Genomic DNA, 12,983 nt, shown 5'->3' with positions numbered 1-12,983 from the left:
ATGACAGCATTGAATGGCTGTGATTGGCTAAAGCACACGTGGCTTCAGCCAATCACACTATTCAATGACATCATTGAATGGCTGTGATTGGCTGAAGGCGCACGTGTTAGCACGTTCAAGCCCCGCATTCAGAAAGCTATGCTGCGCCGGGGACGAGGAGCGAGCGACATCCTGCCGGAGCGCGACAGAACGCCGTGGGAGGTGAGTAATAAATTTATTTTTTTTTCTCCACTGTATACCGGCGTATAAGGTGACAGTTGGGGGGTCGTCTTATACGCCGGTATATATATATATATATATATATATATATATATATATATATATATATATATAAATAAATTTGGTATCGTAATTGTACTGACCCATAGAACAACGTATCGTGAACATAAGAACAAAACCTCCATAAAAATGGTAGGATTCTATTCCCCTGCCAACATTCCATCCCACTTAGAAATTTGTACACCTTTTTCAAAACATTATTTGGTACCTTAAAGGGGTTGTCCCGCGGCAGCAAGTGGGTCTATACACTTCTGTATGGCCATATTAATGCACTTTGTAATGTACATTGTGCATTAATTATGAGCCATACAGAAGTTATAAAAAGTTTTTCACTTACCTGCTCCGTTGCTAGCGTCCTCGTTTCCATGGAGCCGACTAATTTTCGCCGTCTAATGGCCAAATTAGCCGCGCTTGCGCAGTCCGGGTCTTCTTCTGTTCTCAATGGGGCTCCGTGTAGCTCCGTGTAGCTCCGCCCCGTCACGTGCCGATTCCAGCCAATCAGGAGGCTGGAATCGGCAATGGACCGCACAGAAGCCCTGCGGTCCACGGAGAGAGAAGATCCCCGCGGCCATCTTCATCAGGTAAGTAAGAAGTCACCGGAGCGCGGGGATTCAGGTAAGCACTCTCCGGTGTTCTTTTTTAACCCCTGCATCGGGGTTGTCTCGCGCCGAACGGGGGGGGGGGTTTGAAAAAAAAAACAAAACCCGTTTCGGAGCGGGACAACCCCTTTAAAGCATTTCTGTAATCTCCATCTGTCCTCAGGATAAGTTAGAGGCTTCCTTCCAGGGGTCCCATCATAAAAGTGCTAATTTCCAATAAAGTGACAGAAATTAGGCAGAACCAATTATATTCAATGGGTTCTATCAGGCACCACACGTTGTCTCGCGCCGAACGGGGGGAGGGGGGGGGGGGTTGAAAGAAAAAACAAACCCCCGTTTCGGCGCGGGACAACCCCTTTAAATGATGCCATTAAAATGTGCAAGTCGTCCCGTAAAAAACAAGCCCTCAGAGGGTTAGGTCAATGGAAAAATAAAGTCGTGGCTCTTGAAAGGCGGGGCAATTAATCTTTGGTCTTGAAAGAGTTAAACCTGCACTGCTTTTGCAGGGAATCCACATCAGAATGGAACATGCTTGCTGCAGAAAATGTGCTGTATGCCCTCAAATCAATTTCCATACAGTAAGGCTAACATCACACGGTCGAGTACAGTATCGGACAGCAAATCGCGGCCTGATACCGTGCTCGCCAACATGTAATTCCCCTGTAGATGTGAGGAGTTTCATGTCAAAACCACCTAGCATCACTCCAGAGAAGTAGCAGTCCTGCTTTTAATGGGAGACCTTGCATCGCACTTGTGTGCACCTAACACGCGGTGTGGCCCCTGGTCCCATTGAAAACAATGATGGCTGCGATGCGACAGCACGCTCAAAGAAAGGACATGTTGCGATTTGTTTCGATGCGGGAAAACTTCGCTCATGTGTATGACCCTATTCAAAAGAATGGGGCTCCTAGTCGGGCGTCTCTCGCAATGCACAAATCTCACACGATTTTCTCGCCCGTGTGAAGCCGGCCTAAGATTGAGATTTTCTAATCTACAAGGCTGGAGCCACCCGATATCAATTTTTACAGTCAATTAATCAGCAATTTAACTGAACTGAATTTTGTCCCTTTTGGAACAACTATCCAGCTGAAAGCGCAAACATGACCGGTAAAAATCCTTATAAATGGACGATTTCAGACCCTTAACCCTTCCCAATCCAATTTGTATCCTGCTTTCCTAGGCGGCTTACTCTTTTTCTGCCATTATACAACAGCGCTATCTGCTGACTAGAGCCAGTACCGCATGAGGTGACATGTTGGAAAGGCTCAGACAACAGAGAGGCTGGCAATATACAGTAAGAGAACCCCTGACGGACGTCTTCCAACATCGGAGCTGTACAGCCTTAAATCATAATGTCTTCAGAGGTCAGACAGTGGATTGGAAAGGGTTAAGTCGCCACAGTTATTACTGCTGTGCCCTCACACAGGAGCAATAACTGTTCAGTGAATGGAGGAGGATCTCTTCAGCTGTCCACCTTCATTCATAGTAAACAGGCAGTCATTCGTGGATGTACGGCTGCCCACTTACACAGGCTGATCGTCGTTTATTTTTTATGCCCACCAAAACTGGATGAAAGATAAGCGACTTATCGTTCGTTGGTCAGCTGCTGGCAGCACTTACACTGGACAATTAGGGTTTAGATTCACATGATCCAGCGAGAATCTAACAGTCCGGCCGTGTAGAACGATCACCGCTGGGACGGCCTGTCGGGCATCTGTTGCCGACAGATAGTTCCGTGGATATATGCACATCAGGTAAATAGAATGAGGCAATTAGCCTTAGTAAGGAGAGCTTGAAGGCCATAGTGCAATGTCTGAACCGTGAGCGGGTTGTGCAATATGGAAGAAAGCCAAGGGAATAAGCTGCAAAAACATTTCATGAGCCAAAACGGCACTCAGAGGTCCTCCACTCCTCTGCACCCCAAGGGGCCATAGTTCTCAAGAGAAATTACATATTCCACCATGCAAGTATAAGTACTTATACCACAGGCAGGCTAAGTCAATTAGAAACGGAGACTGTGTTGAAGTGACCCTGAGCTACTACATGCATACCCCATGCTGGTAACTACAGAGCAGCCGACAACTGCACACCCGTCCCATAACCGGACCTCAGCAACAAGTTGTTTTTCCATTGCTAGTATTTTCTCGTTACATACCTGACTATGAATGTTGTTTTTCTGAATGTACTGACTCCAGGGATCCGGGATCTGTTCTTCTGTGCCTTTACTGGAGGTTCTAGAATTCATTTTGAGTAAGTAGCATCCCTGAGTCCCATAGCGCTGGATCATTTCTTCATAAATTGAATCAGCCCTTGACAAAAAAACAGAAAAGTGATCGCCAAAACGAATGAACAATAGTTCTACTTCATCATAAAACAAAAAAAAAAAAAAAAAGAGGAAAGAATACTGTTTCAGTCCATATTCCGCTGCGGAAATCTCTCCCCATACAGAGAAGAGAGTCTGCAGCGGAAACGGGGCCAAAATTGACATGTCATGGATTTGAATTTCGCGTCGCATGTCAGTTTCGGCGCGGCTTGTCCACAGTGTGTGACTTGAGATCTTTGGAAATCTTGTCCACTCTGCTGCATAGTCTCAGTTTTAAAAGTGCATGCAGAATTTCCGTGCGGAAGGTCCTATGTCCGCCCTGTGTGGACACAGCCTTACAAGGTTATGTGCGCATCATATTTTGTTCATCCTGTTGACAAATCCCGTCTTTTAGCGCACTAGGGAGGTTGATAACAGGATGCAAATACAGTCATAACGTTGTACCCTCTTTCTAGGGGTTATCCTCTTTGGACAATTCTTACTTGTTAAATTAATCCATCGAAAAAAAAGCTGAAAAACTGCAGCTGCAGCTTCACAAATGTTCAAACGTCACCACGAGAAAAATGAAGTCTTACACTAAGACCGCTCAAGTAAATAGGCTGTCTTGTGTAATTCAGGAAGGGGGCAGGTCTACTCCAACCAAAAGATGGGGATGCTGAACAGAGGACCACCCTCTCTGTTGAAGGGGTTGTCCGAGTTAATTTCTATCTAGTCTACCCCATGTGTAAAAGCAAGAGAGCATATACTTGCCTCTTCCTGCTCCCCTGTTGTGTCCCATACCATAGCGGTCGATCCGCCCTAGTCTAAATGTATGATTTTAACCAATGGGCTTTTTTTTAGGGAACATATCTAGGATAGCTGCTCTCCGCGGTGCAGAAATCAAATTATAGTTTGAAATTGGCTGCAAATTATTTCTACACGTCTCAACTTTTGTAGATTACTTGCAAACCCTGTGATTCTATATAACCAGACTGCATTACAACAGCCTCTAGAGCAGAATTTGGACAGCCGTGTTACTCATCAGGACAGAGCAAATTGCTATCATAATGGCAAAAAAGGCAATTAACCAAAGACAACAGACAATCACAACCCCTAGAAGTGCAGATTTGTTCTACAGAGAAATTAACAAGGTGGCAGTCAGTAAAGTTTCCTATACCATCAAAAGGCAATTGGAAACTGGAGGAATATCTGACAGGAAGAGGTCTGGCAGAACCAAGGCCACTACAAAACCAAATGACAAGTTTTTGAGAATCATCAGTTTGAGTGATTAGTGCCTCAGGGCACAAAATCTCCAAGCACAGCTTAATGCGGTAAAAGAAATTAAAATAAACAAGTTTCTACCTGTTAAGAGAAGACTTCTATCTGCAAGTTTGACTGGTGGAGTAGCACTAAGGAAGTCACTACAAAGATTGCAAAAGAAAAAAAGATGTGTCTGGGCCAAGTAGCATCTCCAGTGGACTACTGAAAAGTGGAAGGTGGTCTTATAGACTGATGAATCAAAATTTGAAATCTTTGCTACATCGCGCAGGGTTTTTGTATGCAGTTGAGTAGCTGAAAGGAGGGTTCCACAGTGTGTGACACCAACTAGCAAACATGAAGGAGGAAGCATGATGGGTCTGGGGCTCTTTTGCTGGATGCACAGTGTGGATAAACATCAGAGCTACCACAGTATTTTGATGCACCATGCAATACCCTCTGGTGTACACCTAATTGGTCAGGGGTTCGTATTACAGCAAGATAATGATCCAAAGCATACTTCCAGGTTAGGTCAGAACTACTGAAGAGGACAAGAAGCTGGTAGGCTTCAGAGAATGGAATGACCTGCAGAGTCTCCAGACTTACACCCCATTGGGCTTGTTTGGGATGAACTAGACAGAAGGGTGAAAGTAAAGAAACCTACAAGTGCAGCACATTTTTGTGAACTTCCACAATGTTGGGAAGACATTTCTGAACAATATCTGAATGCAATTGTGGAAAGAATGCCTCGATCGTGTAAAGCTGTTATATCAGCAAAAAGTGGCTACTTTGAAGAGCAAAAAAAAAAAATAAAATCTAATTTTATTTAGTTAAACAAAGCGAATCCATTATTTTATTTTAACTTGTTTATTTGTTCTTTGCTTTCATTTCAAAGTACATTTGAGATATTAAACTGTAATAATCAAAAACTGGAAAAATTGAGGAGTTCTAAAACTTGAGCATCGAGCAGTCTTTTTGTACAGCATTTAGCGCTGTCTTTTCAGCACTGCGCTAAACGCTGTACAAGGCTCCCAGTCATTTCGATAAGGGCTGTTCACACAGGCGTCAAAACGCAGAGTCTTCAACAGCAATGCATGATGCATTCAACAGCCCATTGAAATGAATAAGCAGCGGTTTCAGCACTGTTGAAAACGTGGCATAACTTGGTATCCCGTTTTTGGCAGTGCTAAATGCAAGCGCTGGCTGTACTACCTTAAAAAGAAAAAAAAAAATGTTAAAAGTCAATACTCCCTTAGCAGGCGCCGTCCGGGACACCATCCAGGGCTCCAGATAGGCTGTCAGCCATTTGTCATCGCCGACAGAGCATCTTTTGCTAATGACGGGGTTTAAAGACCCCGCCTCCAGCAGGAGATTTCTCCAATTGGCTCCTTGAGTGCTGGCTGAGCCAATCAGAGCCAGCGCTTGATGAACCAATCACTGCCATTCAATGAATGGCTGTGATTGGTGCATCTAAGCGCTGGCTGCGATTGGCTGAGCCCGCTGACACTCAACGGGCTCAGCCAATCAGAGTAATCTCTTGCTGGAGGCAGGGTCTTCAAACCCCGTCACTAGCAAAAGATACTCTGTCGGTGATGGCAAGTGCCGGGAGCTCCGGAGAGCAATGACAGGGACCCAGACAGCGCCAGCTAGGTGAGTATTGATTCATTTCTTTTCCTCAGCATCCTTGGCTGCGTTGAAAAATGCTCCGTTTCTGCAAACGCCTGTGTTAGGGAGGCCATAGGGAGATGGGACATATGTGGGCATTTCTCCATTATAAAAAAAAGGGGGACACTTTGCTGCCATGAGTACAATTTACTGCTGTGTAACATTGCTATATGGGACCTAGATCAGTGCATGTACGCAGGTGCTAAATTTGTATTGAACAAACTGAGGGCAGCCCATTTCCTACCACTGTCAATACCAAATACATAGTAAGAGATTTCTCCTTTCCCAATAGACAAGTAGTGTACTCAATCATAAAGCACTAATACCGCTTACTGTATTAGACATGGTGATTAGATAGCATGAGATCGCTAAGTGTTCTCTACTGACCATGTACATTTCAGTCGGCAAAGTCCTTTTAAAATGGAAACTTTGGTCATGAAGTGGTTAACCTCTTAAAATCAAATAAAAGTGGTTATCCTTTCTGGATATCAAAGAGTCAGATGGTGCCTGTACATGTAGTGGATCTCCACTGATTGCCAGGTGGCACCTGGATTATCAGGTGAAAGAATAAGGCTAAGTTCATACTAGTGTTAGAAGTTTCTGTTTGGCTCCATCCGAGGGGCGAAACAAAAGGAAAACCAAAAGTGCTAGATCCTGCATATTCTAGACCCCGGACTATAACGCGGTCCGTCCATCTTCCAGCAGGCCAACAGAAATGTCCCTGGATGAGTGCAGGCATAAAGTCCTATTCTGTCCCAGATTGCATGCCTGATCTGTCCTCCAAGCAAAGATGAGAGCACAGCCTTACAAGGAAGTGCCTCCAGCAATGAGCAGAGATGTGCATGCGTTTGCAGCAGCATGCAAGAGCACCCAGACATGCAGCTAAAATAGGAGCTCTTTCATCAGGGACCACTAGTCACCATCTACGCCCATACATCAAAATTCAACATTTATGAAAAATGTGAAACATTACTTTTTTTTTTAATTTCCTATTGCTACAACACACAGCGCCTAAGGCTTCAGATACACAGCACTGCAGTACTCAGATTGCACTTATTATTTTGTATACATTTCACAAGAAAACACAATTTTGAGTTTAGTTTCTCAACTCACCTTTTCTCATCCCCGCCGCTGACATCGTGCAGCAGGACATAATACTTTAAAGTGTTTGGTGTAAACCATTTGGGATAGGAATAGTCATTACTGTGTTGAATCCGATGCTGCTCTTGCGATAACTTTAAAAACTGTTCCACAGGTTCAGCTTCATGGGAAGAAACAACCAGCATGCCTGCAGAGCTTGTTAAGTCATTGACTGAAATGCAAGGCAGAATTCTAGTACGAGCCCGGATAAGAAAATTTCCCCTTTACCCCCAGAATTATATTCTGACTAGTATTAACAAAACATATTTTCTAACTGATATTATCGATTTAAAAAAAACACTAAACAAACACTACTTGATGCCAGGGGAAATGCCCTATGAGACGTTGGGTCTGCTTTCTGAGCCTTGTGTGTTACTTATCAATTCCTGACACGATCCAAGCAAAAACATAAATAATTAGGACTCTAAAAATGTAAACGCCACTTTGTGCTCTTTATAGACACCATATCAAAAATGAGCATTACTACTTGTAAAATAAAATCATTTACCCTGAACCCTGGGTAGACTGACCGATTTAAGTGCTTACAGAAAACACTAGTATGGATTTACTAATTCTATCTAAGGCCTCATGTCCACGGGGAAAATCAGGCCCGCTACGGATTCTCCATGTAGAATCCGTAGCGGGTCCCTCCTCCCCCGCGGACATGAGGCATAAAAATAAGAATTAACTCACCTCTCGCCCGCTCCGAATCTTCCCTTCGCCGCGGCTTCATCTTCTCTCCGTCGCTGCCGGATCTTCTTTCTTCGGCCCGGCGGATGCGCAGGGCACGTCGGTTGCGTGCCCCGCGCATGCGCCGGCCCGAAGAAAAAAAGATCCGGCCGCGACGGAGAGAAGATGATGAAGCCGCGGCGAAGGGAAGATCCGGAGCGGGTGAGTAAATTCCGATTTTGGTCTCCCGCGGATCCGGACGGCTTCCATAGGCTTCAATAGAAGCCCGCGGGAGCCGTCCCCGCGGGAGACCCGCACGAAAATAGAGCATGGTCCAGATTTTTTCATGCTCTTTTTTTAAAATCACTTTTATTGACCATCCGCGGGTATTTATCTACCCGCGGGTGGTCAATGCATCCCTATGGGATGCGGATCTGCGGGCGGGCGGAAGAGTTAAAATCCGCTGCGGATGTTAATTCTTCTTTTGCCCGTGGACATGAGGCCTAAGTGTCCAATCGCATGGAAATATGCAGTTTTGGTACATAAGAATCAAATAATTTTCACTGTATGTGAACATTTAGCGCATATGTAGTTTCTTGCACGCAAAAGAAAAAAAAGTTTAAGACGGACTAAAATAAGACTGATTGCAATTTTTCTTATGCGCATAAAATGCATGTCAGAATACATCAATGGAAACCAATGGTGTTCATATTACTTCTGTAAAAAATACGGATGTTGTATAGATGCAAAACACACCCGTGTGAATGAGACCCAATAGTAACGCAATGTAAGCAAACTTGTAAGTAGTCTAAAAATGTACCAAATTTAACGCACTGGCTAGATTCTCAATTTGGTGCATGTTTAAACAATGTTAATAGGAAAGGACTCCAGTCAAAAATCTATGACATTACGCCTTTTGCCATGCAGGATAAAAAGCGCGGGCAATTTATTGTATGCATCGTTACCGACACGATGATACCAAATGTGGGATTTAAATTTTTTTTTTTTAAATGTTTATGCCAATATGAGAAGAAGCACAAAAAAAGTTTGTTGTTTTTTTTTATTTTTAAACACACCATTTGTGTCCCAGTGGGGGACTTACAGCATAGCACCCATGATTGCTCTGATAAGGAATTGAAGGACTTCTCTCCTGCAATGCCTTATCGCTTATTACAGCAATCATAGGCAGTGGTAATACAGGACGCCTGCAGGTGGTGTCTTGTTACCATAGCAAGCAGCCGGGCTCTCCGTCATGACGATAACGTCAGAGGGAGCGCGCTCCCTCTGTAAACCCTTCCTATGACGCGATCTACATACATCGCGGCAGGTTAGGGGTTAACAGCAGGGGGGCAGGGGCACTGCTCTGATGCACACCCGCTGTTGCAGCAGGAGCCTGGCTATCAGTGACAGCTAGCTCCCACTGCCGGATAGCACGAGATCTCTTATGATCTTGCCTTATCCCCAGGACGTAAGTTTACGCCCTGTTGTGGGAAGTATTCCGCAGCCAGGACGTAAATTTACGCCCTGGAGCGGGAAAGGGTTAAATTCAAAGCAAATCCAGTTCATCTTATGACAGCTTGAGTCCTAGGCAGAACACAAGCTGCCACAATAGACAGATAGTTTTGCACAAGATTTGAACTCCCAGCCCTTCGAAAAGCTTGCCAAAAAAAAAAATGTTATCTCCCCAAGTTAGCAGACACAAATTATTTACTTCTCAGACTTATCACTGCAATGGACACGAAGTTAAAAAGGATACATGCCAAGTAGTGGTTTAGGAATTCATGGTCTGAGGCCGGCATGCACTGAAAAAAGCTCTCCCGGTAGGACTCAAACCAAGGCGTGGTGGCTGGAAGACAAATAAAAGGCGTTAGTAACCTCCTTAGTGAGCACATGTAGAGCGGCACCCATTGTGAAGACCAAGACAGACACGAGGAACAAGGATGTAGAAGGGAAAAAGCGAAAGATTAGGAAGGGTATGTTCACACAGAGGATGTTTGTGGACAAAGTCTGCCATGTATTTACAACAGTACTACTGCAGATCTGCCCATCAGCTAGCGCCACTCCAATTGGCATGTGCCTACCCAATGCAATGGGATCATCAATAACATCATTTCTTGTTCCTGAGGACAATATGCAGATCTGTGTTGAATCTGTGAGATTTCCCATGTGTGAACGTACCCATAAATATACACTTATCAAAGTGGAGAGAAACACAAAAATGCTTACATGTTTAGCTATAGCTAATGCATACCAATATAGAAGGCTAAAAAGGGGAAGGAGTCTGTTACAATGAAAAAGTTGTGTTTGTATACTTTGTATATACTTTTAATGTAGATAACTTGTACTGGTTTTCAAATAGGGAGAAGAAAAACAAAAAAAATTAACAAACATTTCATACCACGTTAGGCCGCATGCACACAGCCATATTACGGCTCCATGTGGGGTGGAAGAAGAGCGACCCCACGGGGACGTGGCGTACAAGTCCAACAATTGTGGAGTGCTGTATGGCTGATCTATTCTCACCTGGATGCCCCTGTGTGCACGAGGCCTCCGATTAGAGACCTGCATATGGTGCAAAGTCTTCCGCTCTGGATAATCCGCTAAGTGTGAATGCACTCTCAAAGGGGTTTGCCAAAATTGAAAGTTATCTCCTATCCATAGGATAGGGGACAACGTCCTGACTGGTGGGGTTCTCACCACTGAGACCTCTGCCGATCTCGCATGTCCTGCTCTACCTCTCACTGCGGTAGTCGCTTCTTTCCCCACAGTGACAGCACCGAGAGTGGAGTTCTGGCCGATTATGCGAAATCAGGGCTCCATGCATTTCACTGGGCTGATGGAAATACCTGAGCGGATAACATTGAACAGAGAGCTAGTGCACTTGTTCAACCAGTGCTCCCATGCAGTCGCCTCCTCATGGCACTGCTTGCACTAACCCCGCAGCGAAGACGACGGGGGAGACCGGACCCTATTCTCTAGATTGGCGGGGATCTCGGCAGCGAGAGTCGCACTGATCAGCAAATTATCCCCTATCCTGTGGGCAGGTGCTAACTTGCAATTTTGGTACAACCCCTTTAAATTGTCAATACTACATTTCCAAAGCAATATAAATACAGAAAGTCATATGTCCTATTGCCGGTTTCACCCAATAATTTTCTAAAGAACACAATATACAATCATACTGACGTTCTGTACCAAAGCAATCACATAGGGCAACATGAAAGTAGTACAGATTGTAATCAACTAAAAATGCATAAAAAGGTCTTCACACATAATGAGCCCCATGTATCAAAACTAAGAAGTATCCTTGTACTCACACCACGACAGCAGAGGAAAAAATTAGCCAAGTGTGATTGGACAACACCTGTAGGCCGTCTGCACATGGCCGAGCGGAATACCGCAGCGGAATCCGTCCGTGACCCCGCGTACCTGCACATATCTGTACTGCAAATGACAACGGTCATGTGCAGTACAGATGTAACCCCTTAATGACGGGGCCCTTTTTCTTTTTCCATTTTCCTTTTTTCCTCCCCCTTTAAAATAATCGTAACTCCTTTATTTATCCATCGATGTCGCTGTATGAGGGCTTGTTTTTTTTTTTGCGGGATGAGTTGTATTTTTCAATGGTGCTATTTAAACTACCATACAATGGAGTAAAATGGAGTAAAATGAAAAAAAATAAAAAAAACATTTTGCATCTTTCAGTGCGTCCTGTTTCTACGGCGCACAAACGGCAACAAGAACGATATAAGTTTATTCTATGGGTCGGTACGATTACTACGATACCAACCATGTATAGTTTTTTTTTTTTTACGGTACTATACTCTTTTTTAAAGACATTTAATTTTTTTCAATTACTTTCTGCCATCATTTTGTGCCCAATAACTTTTTTATTTTTCTGTCGACATAGTTTAGCGAGGGCTCATTTTTTGCGAGATGTCCTGTAGTTTCTGATAGTACCAATTTGGAATACATACGACTTTTTGATCGCTTTTTTTCTGGGAGACAGGTTAACTAAAAAAGTGCATTTCTGGAGTTCTTTATTTTATTTTTTTTTTTTCAGACGACGTTCACCGTCCGGGAAAAATAATGCGCTACTTTGATAGTTCGGACGCTGCGATACCAAATACATATTTTTAATTTATTATTTAGATTTTTTAATAATAGATATGGCAAAAGGGGGGTGATTTAAACTTTTGCAACTTTTTTTTTTTTTCAATTAAAAAAAAACAAAACCTTTATTGATTTTTTTCAACATTACTTTGAAGTCCCCCTGGGGCACATTAACAGGCGATGCTTTGATCGCTCCTGCAGTATGATATAACGCTATGGCATTACGTCATATTGCTTTCTGACAGGCAGTCTATCAAGCCACCCCACGGGGATGGCTTGATAGGCAGTCTGCTAAGGCAGCCCTGGGGCCTTTTATTAGGCTCCCAGGTGCCATGAAACCCACAAGGCTCCCCCGATCTTACCGCGGGGGGGACCGCTCGCAACTATTGCCCGCAACCTCTCTTCATATATACCCCGACGCTCCATGATGTACCGGTACGTCATTGGTCGTGAAGGGGTTAAAATTATATATATATATTTGTATTTCCTCCACCATCGCTAGGGGATGAGGCGGGTACCCAAGGCCCATCCGTAATATCAATTGCGGACGGGCAGCGGGTTGGATGGCCTACGTGATCTTCAATTCCACAATTCAAATGCGCCAGTGTGAGACCGGCCTTAGTCGGTATAGATACATGGGCTCAGAACAAGTTTATTACAAGTACACAGCTTATCATCTTAATGCCGATCCTCCAGCCAACTCTACAATCTAGGCAGAATATACAACATGTATTCCTCTAGTAATTCAATGATTGATTCAGGAATCAGAGAGGGAGGCGAATACGGACAATTAGACAAGAGTTATTGTATTGAGCACAATTTTTTTTCATATATACACCAGAATCAGGACATTCGGGGCAAAAAGACTAAAATTAAGAGCCATAAATTAGGAGGCAATAAGCCTCTTGTTGTTCATTCCTTCGGAAGGTTAGTAGTCACATAGAAGGCAGAGCACAGTT

At 43.9% G+C, this 12,983-nt stretch overlaps 1 protein-coding gene across 1 annotated transcript in view; it reads right to left on the bottom strand.

The window, feature by feature from the left end:
• The window catches only part of TRAPPC8 (trafficking protein particle complex subunit 8), an 86,737-nt gene that overhangs the window by 55,979 nt on the left and 17,775 nt on the right, over positions 1–12,983 (bottom strand). Inside the window, 3 exon segments of the mRNA XM_066578856.1 lie at positions 3,034–3,187; positions 7,216–7,390; positions 9,668–9,757. Coding sequence (XP_066434953.1) covers positions 3,034–3,187; positions 7,216–7,390; positions 9,668–9,757 — 419 coding nt within the window.

Source organism: Eleutherodactylus coqui, chromosome 9 (genome assembly GCF_035609145.1).
Source record: "Eleutherodactylus coqui strain aEleCoq1 chromosome 9, aEleCoq1.hap1, whole genome shotgun sequence".
Taxonomy (NCBI): domain Eukaryota; kingdom Metazoa; phylum Chordata; class Amphibia; order Anura; family Eleutherodactylidae; genus Eleutherodactylus; species Eleutherodactylus coqui.
Note: the sequence above shows the minus strand (reverse complement) of the source record. Positions and strands in the feature narration are given on the sequence as shown.